The sequence below is a fragment of the Carcharodon carcharias genome, chromosome 15, assembly GCF_017639515.1.
Source record: "Carcharodon carcharias isolate sCarCar2 chromosome 15, sCarCar2.pri, whole genome shotgun sequence".
Taxonomy (NCBI): domain Eukaryota; kingdom Metazoa; phylum Chordata; class Chondrichthyes; order Lamniformes; family Lamnidae; genus Carcharodon; species Carcharodon carcharias.
Window position 1 is genome coordinate 64,849,598 of NC_054481.1, and position 19,547 is coordinate 64,869,144.

Sequence of the window (19,547 nt, forward strand, 5' to 3'; positions counted from 1 at the left end):
CTGCATAGTAGCAGTGTGAAACTACTTCCTTACCCTATTATTCAAATTTTTTGAGATACTTTGCCTTTCCAGGGTAATTTGAGATAGACTGGGCAATTTTCAAGTCTGAAAGTGGCAGGCTTTGGGCTATTTGTGAGTTTGTGCTATACACAGTGACCAATGATCTGATCAGGATAGCCAATGTCCCACAGGATAGCTTTGATGCACTCTACTTCTCCATAAAACTTGCGGCTGAGCATGTAGCTAGGGCCCTGTTGACAAGTTTCCTAATAAGACCAATCTTATACCCTGTTGAGCTGTACAAATCCCAAAGTGTATATTGATTGGTGAAGGTAGGCTTTCTCAACTAGCACGTCAAGGAAAGATTGCTCCATCCAGGTTATTGGTTGTTTGAGATATAAACTCCCAAGTCCTCAATTTGTTCCCATCCTGTAACTCATTCCTGGGTATCTGCTATTTTATATATATAAACCTTCTCAGCTAAATTGGAGCTGGTAACTCACTCCAGGTTATCTAATATTCTATAAATAAATTCCCAAACCTCTCAGTTTGTTACCAGCCTGCAACTCACTCCCAGGTATTTCTTATTCTACATGAATAACCAAAACCACTCCAGTGGTCCCAGTCTTTTATTCTAGGGTGCCTGTCTACCACTCTAATGCATGTTTCCTGTTGTTATACTCTGAGGTTAATGTTGAGCTTTGACACCGACTTCTCCACAAATCTGAGTCAGACTTACCTGGGCTCTATACTCACTTGCATCTCCTACTGGCCAATCAGAGAATAGCATTGATGGGGATGCACGTACTTCTCTTATACACAGAAGGTTCAGCTTTGATCTCTATCTGAGCTGCCTTTAGCTGTTACAGTGGTGGGTTGGAGAGTTCTGGGCAGGGGCTTTATGGTGGGAGAGTAGAATAACCTCAGAGGAAAGACAAAAATCAACTTGTATCTCCCAGCACTAATTGAGAAGAGGATTAGATTAATCATAGCTACGATCCACTAATGGCATTTAGTTGTACATTTAGATTTTAGATTTGCAATTTTAATAAAATTTTAGATCCAAATTTAATAAAAGCGAAAGTTGGCCAGAAAGTTGGCTGTGTTTCCGATTCCTGCTTGTTTCCAAAATTTCAGCAATAGTTTAACTTGTTTTTCAAACTGTTAATTGAACGCTACTGAATTTAATCAATTGTTTCATAACAGAGCAACTACTTGAGTATTGATGAAAAAAGAGACCTGTCCAAGCTTTTCATCTTGCACTCATCAGGCCACTTGTAAGAACACCAATATAAGGGGAAAACAACAATTTATACTGTATGTGAAGGGAGTGCTGAGTAGTTGGCAAGTGGCGTTACCCTGGAGAATGCACCACTGATAGTGACTGCCAGTTAAGTGCCAAACATTATTTGAAATTTAAAGCAGGCAGCTTGACCCTGATTGGTCTGAGGAATGAGTCAGTGAATGGCTGTCACTTATTTTATTTAGCTGAAACAGGCGCAATGTATGTAAATGTTCTTTCTGCAAAGAACAGGGACCTGTGTATTAATATACGTAGTTTCCAGTACACGTAAATGTGCCACACTGCAAGCCTGACTGATAATCTTAAATTGGTTGTCAACATAATTCTCGCAAACATCTTTTTGGGTTCCATGAGAAAAGTGTCTTTGATGGAATGATGCCTAACCTCCTACCTCTTTAAATTTCAAACAATGCTTGGCAGTTAACAGTCAGTCACCATCAATGGTGCATTTTCCATGGCAATGCCTCTTGCCAGTCAATCAGCACTCTCTTCACATGCAGTATAAATTGTCTTCCCCTTATATTGGTATTCTTGCAAGTGTCCTGATGAATGCAAGACGAAAAGCTTAAACATATCTCTTTTTTCAGCAATACAAATGTACTACCAAATGACTAAGAGCAACAATTCCTTGCTTTAACACTTTACCAACAACCTGGTTAATTTTGATGTGGCTTCACAATGGCCAAGCTGTTGCAGCAGGCTCATTTCTCATATAGTGGGCAGCTCAATTACAGCTATTGATCATCTATTGGAGGTGTAACTGCTTGAAGAATTACACTGAAAGAACCGAACTTCTAGAAAACCAATCCTCATGTCAGGTAGCAGGTAAAGTTGGTTAAAAAAGGAAAAGCCTACCATCGAGAAAAGTAGCTGCAGCGAGCAGGAGATGGAGCAATTTAAAATTGAATCATCACAAAATCACTCAAATCAAGAAAGACTTCTCATGCTCAAGTATTATATCTTGCTGAGAGCAACACAGTTAGAGTGTCTAGAATTGAAAGGAGAAAGGGAGACAGAGCTGAAGTGGGCAGAAGCTGACTGGATGCGAATAATGCACAACAATATTCTCTGAAACTTCGTGTATAAAAATGCAAGGAATTGTAGAAAGTTCCCAAATAATAGATCAGTTTGTTTACATAAAATTAAATGAAGCTAGAGTTTAGATATGTAACATATGTTAGATGTTTAAAGTTAAAAAGATTTGCTGCTGTCTAAAACTTAAACTTAACATGAGACAAACAGAATGAAATTTTGGGAGTGTATATCATGTGACCAGGTATTGAAAATGGGACAGGTACAGAGAGGCAGAGGAAATAGTACATATCCCCAAAAGATACCATTGCACAAAAGCATGACCTTAAATCAGACTCAAACTTGGGAGCAGAGATACTGAGCCAAACCACACAGAGGTCCAGACCTGAGAGAAATTGCTCCAAATTCAATGTGAAGGAAACTGGGATCCATTAGTTTTCTTACCTGTCTGAAAATAAGATCCAGTATCACAGGGCTGTGGAAACTGTCCTTAGGATAAAATACCTGAAGCAGGAAAAAAACAAAATACAATATGAAGTACAATGAACAGGAGCCTGTATCGCTGACTTTACCAAATTACAGAGCACAGGAATGTGCCCAGCAAATGTAGCCCCACACAACACCACTTAAACTTAGCACATATTTTTGCTGAGCTGTGACTTGATGAAAAGTACATATTGCAACCTGGTGGCAACAGGAGAGATAAAAGACGGTCCTCTGCGTACAAGCCCATTCCCAGTCGCCTGTGGCCTGATCCCAGTCCCCTGTGGCCAACTCTTCCAGACCAGTTCCAGCCCCCTGAGGTTCACACCTTGCCAATTCTCCCTTCCCCCACCCCCCCCAAGTCTCAATCATAGCTTCCAGGGTTTGCTCCTTGCCTCCTGGGCCCACTCCCAGCCCACAATACAGATTCTGTCTCTTATTTACTTCAGAGCCTGAGAGCTGCTTTAGATTGGATATAGCTGCAACTGAGGTTATGGCCTGCCCATGTCCCACTGCACAGCTCTCATCTCCATGAGATATTAAGCATATACATAGGACAATTTTTGTGGCTGTTGTCAGCTTTTACTAATTTTCTGAATCCAGTGACTACACATGTCTTGGTACCTCTTTGCGGATGTAGATATCGCAGGGCATTTTGCTGTAGGTGTAGTATCCCTCACAAGGCTGCCCATGTAGCTGTGTCTGGATCTTCTCGTCTTCTCCTGTCAGCTCCCGAGAAATCGAAGCTGGGAGGTGCAAGTGGAAGAAAGAAAGAAAGAACTTGCTTTAATTTAACTCCTTCACAACACTCAGGCTGTGTCAAAGCTATGCACACAGAACTCATTACTTTTCCAAGTGTTGTCAGGGAAATGTGGCAGCCAATTTTTGTGCACAGCAAAGTCTCGCAATGAGTTAAGGTTAAAAATTGGATAAGACCGTTAGTAGGTATGGGGATTATGACACACAATTACCCCGCACCCAGTGGAAATGTAGACAACAATCAGATTTTGCCATGCCTGTTCATATACATAATTGAGGCATGCCCCAGGGCTAAATGAACAGCTGAGTGACCCCATGCTGAGCAGAGGTCCCAGGTTTGTGCAAAGCTAGCACAGTCTGCTTAGGTTGGGAGTGATCCATTTCAAGGATTGCTTGAGAATTGAGTCAGTACTGGGGATTCAGGGACCAGAGAGTGGAATTTGCTCCCCTTTCGGCTCTCTCCGTGTATCCCGTTTTACAACTCTCCCCTTGTCTAATTTCTAACTTTCTTTCATCCTCTCTCTGCCCTTGTTTTGCTTTGATTCTCTTGCTTTCTATCTGTTCTGGGTGGGAAGGGGAGAGAGGGACTGGGATCTTGGCAAGAGGATTCAGTTCAGGGTTACAGGCTTATTGGGTCACAGGTTAGGGGAAGGATATGAGCAGGGCAATATTTGGATGTGGGTAGAAATCAGCACGTGATCCATAAAATAATGTCATGCATGCACTTTAAATTAGAACTGAGAGTAACATAGGAACAGGAGGAGGCCATTCAGCTCCTTGACCCTCTACCCGAATTCAATCAAGTCAGAATGATTTCCCATTGGCGTAAAAACAGGTTGCAATCGTCCAATCCTACCCTCAATGTTGGCATGCTTTCCTGCTAAGCCATGTCGGGAATGCAATTTGAATATATTAGAACAGCATGCATGTTCATTATCAAGACATCTCACTGGAATCACATCCCCACGCTGGGTCAAAAGGCCATGCTGGCGCCTAGTTAGACCGGCGTCATCCACAACTGCACGTAGGTGATGTGCACCTGGCGACGTGCACTTCAGTCGTAACTTCGGGGTTTGTTCACCTACCTTGCATCGTGCAGCGCTCACAGCACCTTGGACTCTGCGCTGGCTTTGCAGGCAGCACCACTTTACTTTCAAGGAGGGTTAGAGAGGCAAGGCTCTAATACCAAACCAGCGGTAAGATGGGGGTGGGTTGTAATGTGCCGCAGAGCAAAGGTTTGACTGGAGGGGTTGCAATTAAAGGCGCGCCTGGAATCTGTATCACCACCTGAGGAGGAATGCACAACTAAGACATGTTAGGAGCATCTCAATAACTATCGAGGCAAACTGGAGCCTTCAATGTAACAACGGATTTGTGCGAGATTAATTCCAATGTGTTCCAATCATTGATCTTCCTGCAATAATCCATTGTACCAATTGTGTTAATTCCCCAGTGTGGTGATGACTCCAAAAACAAGCGGGCACCTGGACAAACAGGAGAAGCCTCATGGGAAGCCCACCTCAGAAGCTTGCAGCTGCCAGGTTCAGAGGCGGGAACTCCCAGGATCCCCTATAAGAATCTCATCCCTTCACAGAGTATGTGCCCTTATGTGTATTCCAAAGGATGTAGTTATAGAATCCACTGAATGAGTAATTTATTGCCTTGAATAAATTTAAGACACCCAAGCGCCTGACCAAATCCATCCCATAGCAGTAGGTCTACTGAAATGGGACTGGGATGGGGGTGGGAGGGGTCAAACGTACTGTGTAATTGAGAGCGGTCATTGGTTGGGCCAGAATTGTATTGGCTAATACTTGCCTAGGCTATAATCAAGTCCTTGAACCCGCAGCCACTCACGATTTGAGAACAGAAAGAAAACATTTGGAGGCTGATGCTAAGTCTTTTTTTTCTTTCAATGTTCCTGCGGAGAGGAAACCTTCAGGGAGATGGAGGGTGCATTTAATGTTGCCTGCATCATCGCATGTAGGCAGGAGGAAAGCCAGAGAAGTGTGTTATGGCAGTGCCAGGCTCATCAAAGCGGGGGAGCATCACCCTGATGAGCAAGGGACAGCAGGACCCTCTCTGGACCCAGATGATGAGGCTCACAGAAACGCTGTGTGTTGGCGCCTCTCAAAACTGAGGGCGTACAGAAGATGCATGTCTTTTCTGCAGATGAGCAAGAGACAGTGTCGCCGAGGCCTCTGCATATCCAGGCATCTGACGGCTCACATTTATCACATTCTCCATGAGTTGACGCCGTGGGGACTGAGAGGACATCCTTTTCCTGTGGCTCTGAAAGTCACCGCTGCTCTTAACTTCTGCACGAGTGGCTCTTTCCAGGGCTCCACTGCGGGATCTCTCAAGCTCCCACGCACAAGTGCATACAAGAAGTGATAGTCGCCTTCTTTGCCAAGGCCTACAATTATGCGCACTTCATCAGAGATCAAGCCAGTCAGGCTGCCCGAACACTGGGCTTTGCTGCTATTTCCGGATTCCTACAGTTGCAGGATGCCATTGACTGCACTCATGTGGCTATAAAAGCTCCCTGGCAACAGGCACTCCAGTATATCAACAGGAAAGGCTTCCACCTGCTCAGTGTGCAGCTGGTCTGTGACCACCAGAAACACATCATGCAGGTTTGTGCAAGATACCCGGGAAGCTGCCACACCTCCTACATCTTGAGTAGATTGCAGATCACGGACATCTTCGAGGGACCACATAGCATCCAGGTTGGGGTCTTCAGTGACAAAGGCTACCTGCAAAGGACGTCCCCAATTCCACACCCCCCCCCCCACCCCCCCCCCCCCCCCCCCCCACCCCCCCCCCCCCACCCCCCACCCCTCCAATGGCCACAAACTTCACCTGGGGGAAGATACAACGATGCTCATTCTGCCACATGAACATTGGTAGGGCAGACCATTGGCATCTTGGAGATGCGATTCCGATGCCTTGCAGATCTGGCATAGCACTGCAGTATATGCCCCTGAGAGTCTCACAGATCATCGTGGTTGCTATGCCCTACAAAATGGGGAGGACTTGCCAGATTTTGAGATGGAGGATTTGCATGTCTCCTCCAATGAGGAGGACATCGAGAAGGATGAGGGCGATGAGGTCGAGGAAGCCGAGGCTGCAGGGGAAGAAGCCGTAGCATGGCCAGACGAGGCAGGCGTGCATGTGAGGCGCTCATAACCACCAGATTCCAGGAGGATGTTGATGAGTATCAGTGCTTATCCGTTGGACCAGTGTCCTCTCTGATGGGCCCACATCACCACCAGCATGTCTAGTCTTCTCAATCATCCTCTTCATTCTGAGATTGAGTATTTGCACATTCTGCTCACCATGTCCTCATCTTTTGAAGGACGATGAAGCCTCAGGGGCGCGTGTCCTTGCTGAGATGAGGTACCAACTTCACGAAGTCATTCCGGCAACAAACAACTGAAGGTGCGGCCTCTTCAAGCATCTCTTCAGCATCTAGTCGCTAAGGCAGCCTTTAAGAGGCAGGAGCTGCACTGCAGTCCTCAGTGGATTCATGGCTGTGTACATTCAGTCTGACAAACCGCCTCAAGGAGATCCATCTCCACAAAGATAAAATGCCTTATGTGTCATTTCGATACTGCTGGGCTAGACTTGGGCCAAATCAGGCGAGGACGTTCAACAGATGTTAACGCTTGTTCAGAGCACTCAGTCCTCAGCGTTACCTTGCTCCCCATTACATTGGGACCCTCCACTCTCAGTTAGAGATGTGGTACTCCAGTTAGCCTGACCTTCCAATAGATCACCTCACGATGACCATCTTCACACAGTTGCCTGACAGACATGAAAAAGCCTCCTTTTCCACACCATCAGTTTCCCCTATTGGTTAGCCCTGGCTCTTGTGGCCCCAAGAATGCAGACACACCATGGAGTCGTCAAGGTTCTGCTTCGTTGATAATAAAGAGCACACATCAGCTGCATTACATCCTAGCAACTAGCCATTTCTGCCCTGAGCATTGTCTTCCCATCAAGCCAACATATGGGCATCGAGACCATGCTCAATGGTTCCATTGACTGCAACACATTTCCATATTGATGTAGCACTTTGAGCTTGACGAGTGTTTAGGGGAGAAGGGGCAAAGCAGAATGAATGGGTCAGTGCTGCTTCCCTTCTTTTTGACAATTGCCTTGTGGGTACTATGCAGGCAATTTCAAGGTGCAAAATGGTTAAAGCTGTAGCTTTGAACACCAGGACAAAGTTGTGCCCACAAGGAACAGAGCCACTGGCACAATGAGATGGGCACATTTATTGGTCAGCTTAGCAGATGTATACTCAGAGTCAACAACGCGCAAGGCTGGCAGGAGCGCACATGATCTCTGAGTACGGGCTTATAGATTGCAAACCCTCACAGGTGACAGAGAGCATGGAGTTCAAGGAAAGATTATCCTTTTTCATGCGCACCTACATCTCTCCTTTTACACTAAGCCTTCACCTTTCCACAATGCAGACAAGTCGGGGCACTAATGAGCCTCCATCTTACACAGCCAAGAATGAGCCTCATTTGAACCTGCAATGAATGTCAACGAGATGCCTTGCACAAGCACACTTTACATTGAGGATGAGGCATCACTGATGTTGACAGTGAACTGAGAAGGGGCACACATTGTGATGAGATGGCTGCACACAACATTGACCAGAGGCACATGATGTGAAATCTGTGATAAGTGAGGGGAGAGAACATGGTGTGACATCTGATCGAGCACAACACAACTCAGCATACAGAGGAGGCATATACAAGAGGAGATGTGGAAAGGGTGCAATTTTGTTTACATTGGTGGAAAGTATATACACGTGGTGAACACCTGTGCCACTGTTGTGCTCCTAATATTTCTTGATCTTGCTAACCCTGTCATTACGTCTTGGTGCATCCCTGACATCCCACGCAAAGGCAGAGGCAGCCTGTTGACTGCTACACTCTGTTGTTTGTGAAAACTTTGGCACAGGTGTCCTCTGGAGGGCCCCTTCCTTCTTTGGGTCTCCTGCTGTGGGAAAGGTGCACCCTCCTCAGCCTGTGGAGCTTGAGGTGATGGGGTCACAGGCAGAGGGGACTGGGATAGGCTGGACACTCCTGGAGTCACCTGGGTGGATGGCCCCAGGGTGTCTAGCTGCTGGCCCTTGTCCCTATGGGTGCCCGAGGGCCTCTGGCTTACTCCTTGAGGATAAGGGCACCTGGAGTGAGATCTCGGTGCCCTGGCCCCCTTTCATATAGCCACTAGTGGATGCCCCGACTTGTCTGCATTGTGGAAAGGTGAAGGCTTAGTGTAAAAGGAGAGATGTAGGTGCGCATGAAAAAGGATAATCTTTCCTTGAACTCCATGCTCTCTGTCACCTGTGAGGGTTTGCAATCTATAAGCCCATACTCAGAGATCATGTGCGCTCCTGCCAGCCTTGCGCGTTGTTGACTCTATGAGTATACATCTGCTATGTCTACAGTGATGGAATGCAGCTCCTGCAGCAGCACAGGCGCTATGCCCAGGTACAAAGTCTCCATGGTGGCTGCCACCGTACCAGTGTTGACCTCAATGTACTGGCATGCTGGTGCTATTACCTCAGACTGAATGTGGACAGACTCCTCCATCATACATTGCGATCTCTGGAATGCAGCTGACAACCCTGCCTGTGTCTGTTGCTGCACCTCCAACTTCTGTGTTAAGACTGAATCCACAGGCTCATTATCTGACTGGCACTCAGCAGAAACCTGGCCTCCGGCAGCCCTCCATGTGTCTGTGACCTTGGATTGGTCTGTCTCTGCCTGCTGTGGACCAGAATCTGTGCTGTGTTCATCAGGCCGTGACACTGAGCCTAGTCTAGATCTAGGCCCCACCGCAGTGTGTGTCTCTGCACTGGTGGAGGGTGTGGGTGAGCGCTGTGACAGGTCTTCCATAAGTGGACCCTTAAAATCCTCATCCGAGGTGCCTTTGGGGCTGGAGATGAGGGGCTGGCTCCTGGTTGATACTTGGCTGTGGTGTCTATGAAAGAGAGTAGAGATAATAAGTGCATGGCAACAGACTCAAAGGCCAGGACTTTTTCGCTGAGCGGTGGGCGCACGCCCGACCCACTCAAGCGTAAAATGACGCGCAATGACATCAGGCGAGCGCCCTGACATCATCGCGCACTCATGTGATGTTTTGGTTGGCGGGCATGCGCAAGAGTTGGCAGCGCTCCCGCTGACAATTAAAGGGCCTATTAAGGCCATAAACAGAATCACAGTGCAGAAGAGGCCCTTCAGCCCATCGAGTCTGCACCGACACGTGAGAAACACCTGACCTTCCTACCTAGCCCCATTTACCAGCACCTGGCCCATAGCCTTGAATGTTACGATGTGCCAAGTGCTCATCCAGATACTTTTTAAAGGATGTGAGGCAACCCGCCTTCAGCATCCTCCCAGGCAGCGCATTCCAGACGGTCACCCCCCTCTGGGTAAAAAAGTTTTTCCTCACATCCCCCCAAAACCTCCTGCCCCTCACCTTGAACTTATGCTCCCTTGTGACTGCCCCTTCAACTAAGGGAACAGCTGCTCCCTATCCGCCCTGTCCATGCCCCTCATAATCTTGTAAACCTCGATCAGGTCACCCCTTAGTCTTCTCTGCTCCAATGAAAATAACCCAAGTCTACCCAACCTCTCTTCATAACTTAAATGTTTCATCCCAGGCAACATCCTGGTGAATCTCCTCTGCACCCCCTCCAGTGCAATCACATCCTTCTTATAATGTGGTGACCAGAACTGCACACAGTACTCCAGCTGTGGCCTCATCAAGGTTCTATACAACTCCAACATGACCGCTCTACTTTTGTAATCTATGCCTCGATTGTCCCATATGCCTTTTTCACCACCCACTAACATGCCCCTCTGCCTTCAGAGATCTATGGACACACATGTCAAGGTCCCTTTGTTCCTCAGAACTTCCTAGTGTCATGTCGTTCATTGAATACTTCCTTGTCAAATTACTCCTTCCAAAGTGTATCACCTCATACTTTTCCGGGTTAAATTCCATCTGTCACTTACCTGCCTATTTGACCATCCCGTCTATATCTCCCTGTAGCCCATGACACTCAACCTCACTGTTAACTACCCAGCCAATCTTTGTGTCATCCGCAAACTTACTAATCCTACCCCCCACATAGTCATCTATGTCGTTTATATAAATGACGAATAATAGGGGACCCAGCACAGATCCCTGTGGTACGCCACTGGACACTGGCTTCCAGTCACTAAAGCATCCTTCTGTCATCACCCTCTGTCTCCTACAACTCAGCCAATTTTGAATCCACCTTATCAAATTACCCTCTATCCCGTGTGCATTTGCCTTCTTTATAAGTCTCCCATGTGGAACCTTGTCAAAGACTTTGCTGAAATCCATATAACCTACATCAACTGCACTACCCTCATCTACACATCTGGTCACCTCCTCAAAAAATTCAATCAAATTTGTTAGGCATGACCTCCCTCTGACAAAGCCATGCTGACTATCCCTGATCAAACCTTGCTTCTCCAAGTGGAGATAGATTCTCTCCTTCAGAATTTTTTCCAAGAGTTTCCCTATCACTGATGTGAGACTCACTGGCCTGTAGTTCCCTGGCTTATCTCTACAACCCTTCTTAAATAGTGGAACCACATTAGCTGTTCTCCAGTCCTCTGGTACCTCCCCCGTGGCCAGAGAGGAATTAAAAATTTGGCTCAGAGCCCCTGTGATCTCATCTCTTGCCTCCCTCAGCAGTTTGGGACACAAATCATCTGGATCTGGAGATTTGTCCACTTTTAAGCCTGCCAACATCTCTAATACCTTGTCACTCCCTAAATCAATTTGCTTAAGAACCTCACAGTCTCTCTCCCTGAGTTCGATACCTTCATCCTCATTCTCTTGGGTGAAAACGGATGTGAAGTATTCATTCAACACTCTAGCAATGTCCTCTGGCTCCAGCCATAGATTGCCCCCTTGGCCCCTTATGGGCCCTACTCTTTCCCTGGTTATCCTCTTCCCATTGATATACTTATAAAATATCTTGGGATTTCTCTACTTTTACCAACCAGAGCTTTCTCATATCCCCTCTTTGCTTTCCTAATTGCTTTCTTAAGCTCAACCCTGCCCTTTCTGTACTCTACTAATACCTCTGCTGATTTGCTTCCCTTGTACCTGCTAAAAGCCTCCCCTTTCCTTCTCATCATAACCTGAATATCTCTGGTCATCCATAGTTCTCTGGGCTTGTTACTCCTTCCCTCCCCATTTCCTTTTTGAATGCTCCCCACTGCTCCTCTGTAGATTTTCCCACAAGTAGCCGTTCCCAGACTACCTTGCCTTATTTTACTAAAATTCACTCTCCCCCAATCCAAAACAATTTTTTGCAACTTGTCTATTTCTTTGTTCATAACAAACATAAACTGTATCATGTTGTGGTCGCTATCACTAAAATGCTCCTCCACCACCACCTCAGCCACCTGTCTGGCTTCATTCCCCAGAATTAGGTCCAGCACTGCACTGTCCCTTGTTGGACCCTCTACATATTGACCTAAAAAGTTCTCCTGTACACATTTCAAGAAATCCACTCCATCCAAGCCCTTAACACTATGCCTATCCCAAATAATGTTGGGGAGGTTGAAATCACCAAATATAATTACCCTATTATTATTGTTTTACACACCTCTGCAAATTGTGCACATATTTGCTCCTCAATTTCCCGCTGACTATCTGGGGGTCTATAATAAATACCTAACAATGTGGCTGCCCCTTTTTTATTCTTAAGCTCTATCCATAAAGCTTCATTCGATGCCCCCTCCAAGATATCATCTCTCCTTACTGCAGTAACTGACTCCTTAACCAATAATGCAATGCCTCCTCCTCTTTTACCCTCTCCCCTGTCTCGCCTGAAGATTCTATATCCCAGAATGTTGAGCTGCCAATCCTGCCCCTCCCTCAATCACGTCTCAGTGATGGCGACTATATCACAATTCCAAATGTCAATCCTCACCCTTAATTCATCTGTTTTACCTGTAATACTCCTGGCATTAAAGTAGAGGCCATCTAGCCTTGCCTTACTGCCTTCAAAGTTAATGCAGCTGTACTCCCTTTGACTTGATTGTTTTACTGTATTATGATGTGTCCCTATTCTGCTAACATCCGGTGTCCCTTCCCCCTGCCGAATTAGTTTAAACTCCTCCCAACAGCACTAGCAAACCCGCCCGCAAGGATGTTAGTCCCGCTCTGGTTCAACAATCCAATTGATTTAAAATTTTCGCTGCCCGTCCAACCTTACAGTTGTCGGGCAGGTGAAAAGGCCACGCGGTCGTTGCATTTTTAGAGAAATCTCATCCACGGGCGGGATGAGGCTTTGATCCGTCATTAAAAAAAAATTCATCCTAATTTCATGTGTCACATGAGGGGACAGGTTTGTTAACATTTTAAAAATCCTTCCCTCCCTACACAGGCAGCGTGACCTGCCAGCGTGAAATCATGGTCCGGCATTGATTGTGGGCGGTGGTCAGCTTCCTGATCGCCCCAGCCCATCCCCTGCCGTGCCCGCCCAACAATGGCAAATTTCTGCCCCAAGACATAACATTACACTCACAGTCTCGCTGTCCAAAGAATCAGCTGGTCACTTGGGTGTGTGCTTCCGGCCTCCTGTCACCACAGGCAAAGACCCAGTCCTCTCTCGCTAGGTGTACCGCATGCTCCTCATACGGGGTGAGGGCCCTGATCTCTGGCATCCCACCACCAGCCTGCGGCCTCTCCCTTTTATTGAGGGTGAGTATGAAGACAGACAGAGTGCGAGCAGGAAGCATGCCAAGGCAGTTGATAAGGATGCCTGCCTTGTGTGTGTGCTAAGTGGAGCCGTGTATGGGATGAGGATACGAAGTGCATAGGGTGCGAGCCCAGATGGCGATGTCAGGGTGTGTGTGGGAGAATGAGTGGCGATGTCCCTTGTGCTGGTAGTGTGTGAGACGTCTGTGGACTGTCATCCTGCAAACATGTGAGAGGCTTGTGAGAGTGTGAACTGAGAGGGATGAGAAGGTTGACTTACCCTGGCCATGCGGATGAGATCATTCATCTGTTTGCGGCACTGTAACGCTATTCCCTTCCGGGACAGGTGGGCTCTCACTATCACGGACACCTCCCCCCAAGCTGGGCTAGTGACTTTGTTGGCCATCTGCCAGCCATCCCAAGGGTAGGGAAGGTCATGGCGGGGCCTCCACAGCGTCCATAGGGGACCCAGCAAGGTGTCACTAACTTGGGGGTTGTACTCTTCCTGCTTTTGGGGGGGCCATCTCTCACCTGGAGCAGTCCTGGGCTGCTGATATTGAAAGGTCTGCGTGTAGGCATGGTTTAAATATAGCGTCCAGATCGAGGTTCCGCTGATGTCTTGGTGGGGCAGACAAATCACAGGCCACCCGCTAGCAAAATGGGGTGTTTCCAACTGATGCATATTTATAGAAGGCGAACAATTGGGTGCAAAAATGCACCATTGCAGTCAACAGGGAGAAAGCCGCTTTTCCCACTTAGCTTTAGTTTTTAAGGTTAGGTCGCCATCTTCTGGTGTCCCCCTGCCAGGGGAAATAGTTTCTCTCCCTTATCGACAGCTTTATTTGTCTTAACCACCTCGGTTAGATCAACCTTAATCTCCTATTGTGGAAGGAATACAAGCCTAGTCTATGCAATGTGCATTTGTAGTTTAACCCAGGGAGGACTGGAAGGTAAAGGATATGTAGTAATCATCTGTAGAAGTGATAATTTAAATGTGACATCCTGGCATGATGAGAAACAGCTTAGAGTCTATCAAGTGCATCATCTGCGCAACATTTTTGGTTTCTTTATAAAGAAGGTTGTACAACAAATATATATGCCTTTAACAAAAATATCCCATTTCATTGAATTCCAAGTGCTGTCTGCCTACACTTCATACCTTACAACTGGTGAGCTTAGTGCCACTCTGATTGGAAACTGAATGGAATAGGAATTGGCCCTGCATCACCCACTAGCTGAATTCTACCACCAGCCCGTCCTTCATTGTGAGGTTTTCATGTCTCGCAACATGCTCTGTGTGTATAATCAGGGGCTGTCTCATTCTAAACCGCGGGGGATCAGGAGGCATAATGACTTTATCTAAAGCAACTGGAGCTGTAACCTGTCACTGACCTCCCGAGAACACAGGGTGTCTGGCAGAGACAGCTGGCACTAGTTGGGTGCTGCTCTTCAGTGTCACGCCACTGACAGGCTTCACCATGGCAACGGTTTCTTTGGAACTCTTTTCCTGTGACGGTGCAGGTGCTGGTTTCTGCTTCAGTAAAATAGAAACAATTAGAGAGAATCTTCTCTAATTCTATTTTCCCTAATTCTCCCTTCCCCATTAGAACAATTAATTAAAGGGCATAGTCTCATTCAGGCCAGCCTATCATTCTGTTCAGGCTTTTACTATTCAGTCTGTTGTCACATTGTGACATGTGGTGTGCCTGTCCTGTTAGTGGGGGTGGACAGGCTGTGGGGGTGGGAAGAGTAGGGAAATGAGGTGTGGGGTGAGGTGGGGAAGCAGCATAGTTCCAGCTATTTATTGTACTGGAAGCCCAGCACCAGCAATTGCCCCATTGAAGCTGTAGAATTCCTTGCCAGGTTAAAATGAAAACTGCATCCCCCCGCAACACCCCACCCCGCCCCCCACCCCCCCTGCTCCCCACCCCCCACCAACCCCCACCAACCCCAACCCCCCCCAAAAGCAAGGTGGGTTAGTGTGCCTGTCTCTTGGTGTAACAGCCATGTTGGATCCCAGGCTGTGAATGAAGAAGCTCCTGGTCACACCCCAATGGTTTTAGGAGTCTTGCTCGAGATGGATAATGGCTCTTTCCCAACCAGGTGTCCAAAGATCTCGTGGACTAACTGCAAGGCCTCCCACCCTTCCTGATGGACATGGATTACAAATGCTCCTGAAAGGTTTGCTGATTTTTGAGGCCCTTATCTATTCTTATAAAAGCCTTGTACCTTGTGCCTACATCATATCTAAACTGTCACTTGATTGGTTTAAATACATTTTAAAACCAACAACAGGCAGGAGACAAAAAACAGTTTAAGAAAGACAGCCATTTCCTTCTGATCTTTTCTAATCTTTGGAGTTACAAGCAGTTACCAATCTGCTTAATCTTCTTAATAGTAATTAGTTATTAACTGCCAAATCTATCCACAGCTATCAGATCTTATCGTCCTCAGGCAAAATGTTCTTTTGCAGCAGAATGCTATTTTGTAAATTTTACTGACTTAAGGTCATCCTTTTTAAACACGCCCTCCAACTTGCTTGAAAAGCAGCACGAGATATACCTACCTCAGCTGGCTCAGACACATGACCACTGCCAGCTGTCAGTGGCTGACAGTCTTGCTCTTGCCTCTTACTCTTCAGCCATGCACTCTACCCATGCCTCAGTGGAAGCACCAGAGTTCCCATGGGAATATAAAGTGGGCAGAGAATGGCCATTCACAAGTTTTCACACCCATTATTTTTGTAGTTTGCAATTGGAACAGACTATTCCCCAGAAGATCTGCCCACTAATGTCAACATTAAACTTCAAAAAGCCACCATGTGTGTAATAAAGTTCCAGACTGCAATTATTTCTTAATGATATTGTATTACCTGGGAAATACGTGGCATTTTCTGTCCTTTCAAGATAAACATAGCCTCTTCATGAGGGTCCATTTTCTTGGTGAATACCTTTCCAGCTTCTTTTCTGATAACAAGGAAACACAAGTATTCAATCTTATCCACACACAGAGTTTATTACAATCTTCTGTCATGCTTCACTTATTGTGTTTTACTGGGAAGCTACAGATCTGTTTCGAAAGTTTGTCAGCTCTAGGATCATATCCCTGAACCATTGTCCCATTACACAGAATTCCAATGATCAAACTTCTTTCCCATTGTACAGAGTTCCAATGAGCAAACCCCTGTTCCATTGTCCCATTATACAGAATTCCAACGATCAAACTCTTGTCCCATTGTCCCTTTATATAGAATTCCAGTGGACCAAATTTCTTCCCAGTTCCTATCATTGTGTAAAATCTGTCAACTGAACCATTTCCCAGTCTCTCCAAGCTTTTTGTTAGTATTCGTCCCCTCTGGTATGGTTAACGCCACCCATGTAATTATGGCTGCAAACCCACATCCTGCCCCTGTGCCACCTTGAAGCCCAGTACACTCAGTTTTACCTGGCTGGCCCAGTTTTCTTCTGAGTTGCTGGCTGCTCGTATTGCTTGATGATATCCTTGATGTTGTGTGTTGGCTCTGGAAAATGCTCTGAATTGAGTGTGGTGTGACGGACAGGGTCTTGTGTTGCAACATTGAGTTTTGGGGTTTGAGCAGCACCTGTATTTCAGGGGAAGAATTAATACAACAATTGGGTGCGGTATCACTCGTAACACATTTCCGACAATGGGAATGATGCTGTACACTAGTATCAAGGCACTAAACTATGCTGTGGAACAATCTCAGGTTCATGAGTCACTACCTGGTGAATTTCCAATCTTAGCTGGCACTGATTGAAGGTGGTTCCATAATTCTCTCTCCAGAGGGGTAGGAACAATGCAACAGGGATTTATCTGGTCCACTCTCTGCCTTTTCTATTGGTCCTGTATGGAGAAATAGATTTTGCTGCACTGTGGATAGGAACCACTACATTATCCATAAAGGGGATCGATTCTCAAGGAGACAAGCTGGATTTTTTTCAGTTAACTTATGCACTGATCCAGCTTTGGGGCATCAATTCTATGAAGCAGAACATTTTCCATTCCGGGCCCCCAAGTCCAGAAAACGCCTTGGGGTAAATAGGGCACAATAGCATTTATGCTACATCTCCACCCTGTTTGTCTTGCCCTGGGGTCATCTTAGGGAAAAGAGGTCAGAGGGCCTCAGGGGTAGAGGTCAGAAGGACAGAGGTCAGAGGCCTGAAGGGCTACATAAGATTACATGCATAGACAGGCACTCATTCTAATTATGGCAACTTGTTTAGATGCAAAATTATTCTGTACTAGAGATGCTTGGATACTGGACATTGTCGGTATCAGGTCAAACAATCTGGAAGATGAGTATAAGATATTCTCAAAGGAACTGGTAACACCCAGCAATCAGAAGGCAACTGGATTACCCAGATATCTCTCTCTTTCCCAAGTACAGTTGTCTCACTACCCCAGGTACAGTTGCCTCTGTACCCCAGGTGCAGTTGTCTCACTATACCAGGTACAGTTGTCTCACTACCCCAGGTACAGTGGCCTCTCTACCCCAGGTGCAGTTGTCTCACTACCCCAGGTACAGTTGTCTCACCACCCCAGGTACAGTTGTCTCACCACCCCAGGTACAGTGGCCTCCACCCCAGATGCAGTTGTCTCTCTCTACCCCAGGTACAACTGCCTCTCTACCCCAGGTACAACTGCCTCTCTACCCAAGGTACAACTGCCCCTCCATCCTAGGTACAATTGTCTCTCTATCCCAGGTACAATTGTCTCTCTATCCCAGGTACACTATCTCTCTAACCCAGATACAGTTGTGTCTCTCTATCCCAGATACAGTTGCCTTTCTACTCCAAATACAGTTGACTCAGGTACAGTTGTCTCTCTACGCCAGGTGCAGTTGTCTCTCTATCCCAGGTACAATATCTCTCTATCCCAGGGACAATTTCTCTCTAACCCAGGTACAGTTGTGTCTCTCTATCCCACATAGAGTTGCCTTTCTACTCCAAATACAATTGATTCAGGTACAGTTGTCTCTCTACCCCAGGTACAGCTAACTGACTCCTATGATCTTCTTGTCAGTCCACAGTGTTATGGAGCTGATTATTATCTCTGGTGTCGGACAGCACACTAGTCCTTGTGCTGAGGATGACTTACTGGGCCTGTTGACAGGTGCCTTCCCTTTGGCAGCATTGTGGGAGATCAGCGGCTGGGCTGGGTCTTTGTTGGCAGCGTTAGTCTGAAACATACAGAACAGGTGATAATATTCCAACTGCAAATATCTGTCTAGTCTGGAGATAGAACATAAGAAATAGGAGCAGGAGAAGACCATATATCCCCTCCAGCCTGTTCCACAATTCAATATGATCATAGCTGACCTTTTGCCTCAACTCCACTTCCCCGCCTACTCTCCATATCCCTCAGTTTCCTGAGGGACCAAAAATCTATCTCAGCCTTGAATATACTGAAAAATGGGACATGTATAACCCTTTGGGTAGATCATTCCAAAGATTCACAGCGTTCTGAGAAATTTCTCCTCATCTCTCAGTTCCAAATGATCGACCCCTCATTCTGAGTGTGCCCCTGTTCTAGATTCCCCAGCCATGGGAAACAACCTCAGTACCCATCCTGTCAAGCCCATTCAGAATCTCATATGTTTTAATGAGATCACGTCTCATTCTTCTAAACTCCAGACAATATAGGCCTAATTTACTCAGCCTCACCTCATAGGTCAACCCTCTCATCCCAGGGACCAATCTAGTGAATATCATCCTAAGAGTTAATTTAAATGGCGAATAAGCACATCACTTTTTCCTTGTGTCAGCCTTAGCTCACTGGGGAGAACTGTTACCTTAGAAGGTTGTGGGTTTGAGTTCCACTTGAGGGACTTGAGTTTATAATCCAGGCTGACATTCCAGTGCACGATTAAGCGAGTGTTGCACTATTAGAGGTGCAGTATTGAGGGACCGCCACAATGTCAGACAGGAAATATTACTACATTGTTGAAAGATATGGCTGCAATGCTGGAGGGACAGTCTAGGAACCAGTATGCTGGCAGAAGAGCAATATTGAGAGAGCGCTGAACTGTTAGAGGGACAGGAGAACTGCAATGTTGGAGGGGAAGTACTGAGACAGTTCTGCACTATCTTTCAGATAAGATGTTAAACTGAGACCCTGTCTGCATTCTCATGTGGATGCAAAAGATCTCACGGCTACTATTTCAAAGAAAAGCAGTTTT

The 19,547-nt window shown here is 46.4% G+C and overlaps 1 protein-coding gene across 1 annotated transcript in view; it reads right to left on the minus strand.

The window, feature by feature from the left end:
* myo15aa (myosin XVAa) overlaps nucleotides 1-19,547 on the minus strand; it is a 172,753-nt gene that overhangs the window by 55,143 nt on the left and 98,063 nt on the right. Inside the window, exons 37-42 of the mRNA XM_041206940.1 lie at nucleotides 18,467-18,548; nucleotides 16,799-16,949; nucleotides 16,221-16,323; nucleotides 14,741-14,879; nucleotides 3,443-3,564; nucleotides 2,780-2,839 (exon numbers count right to left, since the gene is read on the minus strand). Of these exons, the coding sequence (XP_041062874.1) occupies nucleotides 2,780-2,839; nucleotides 3,443-3,564; nucleotides 14,741-14,879; nucleotides 16,221-16,323; nucleotides 16,799-16,949; nucleotides 18,467-18,548 (657 nt within the window). The remainder of the gene's footprint in view (nucleotides 1-2,779; nucleotides 2,840-3,442; nucleotides 3,565-14,740; nucleotides 14,880-16,220; nucleotides 16,324-16,798; nucleotides 16,950-18,466; nucleotides 18,549-19,547) is intronic.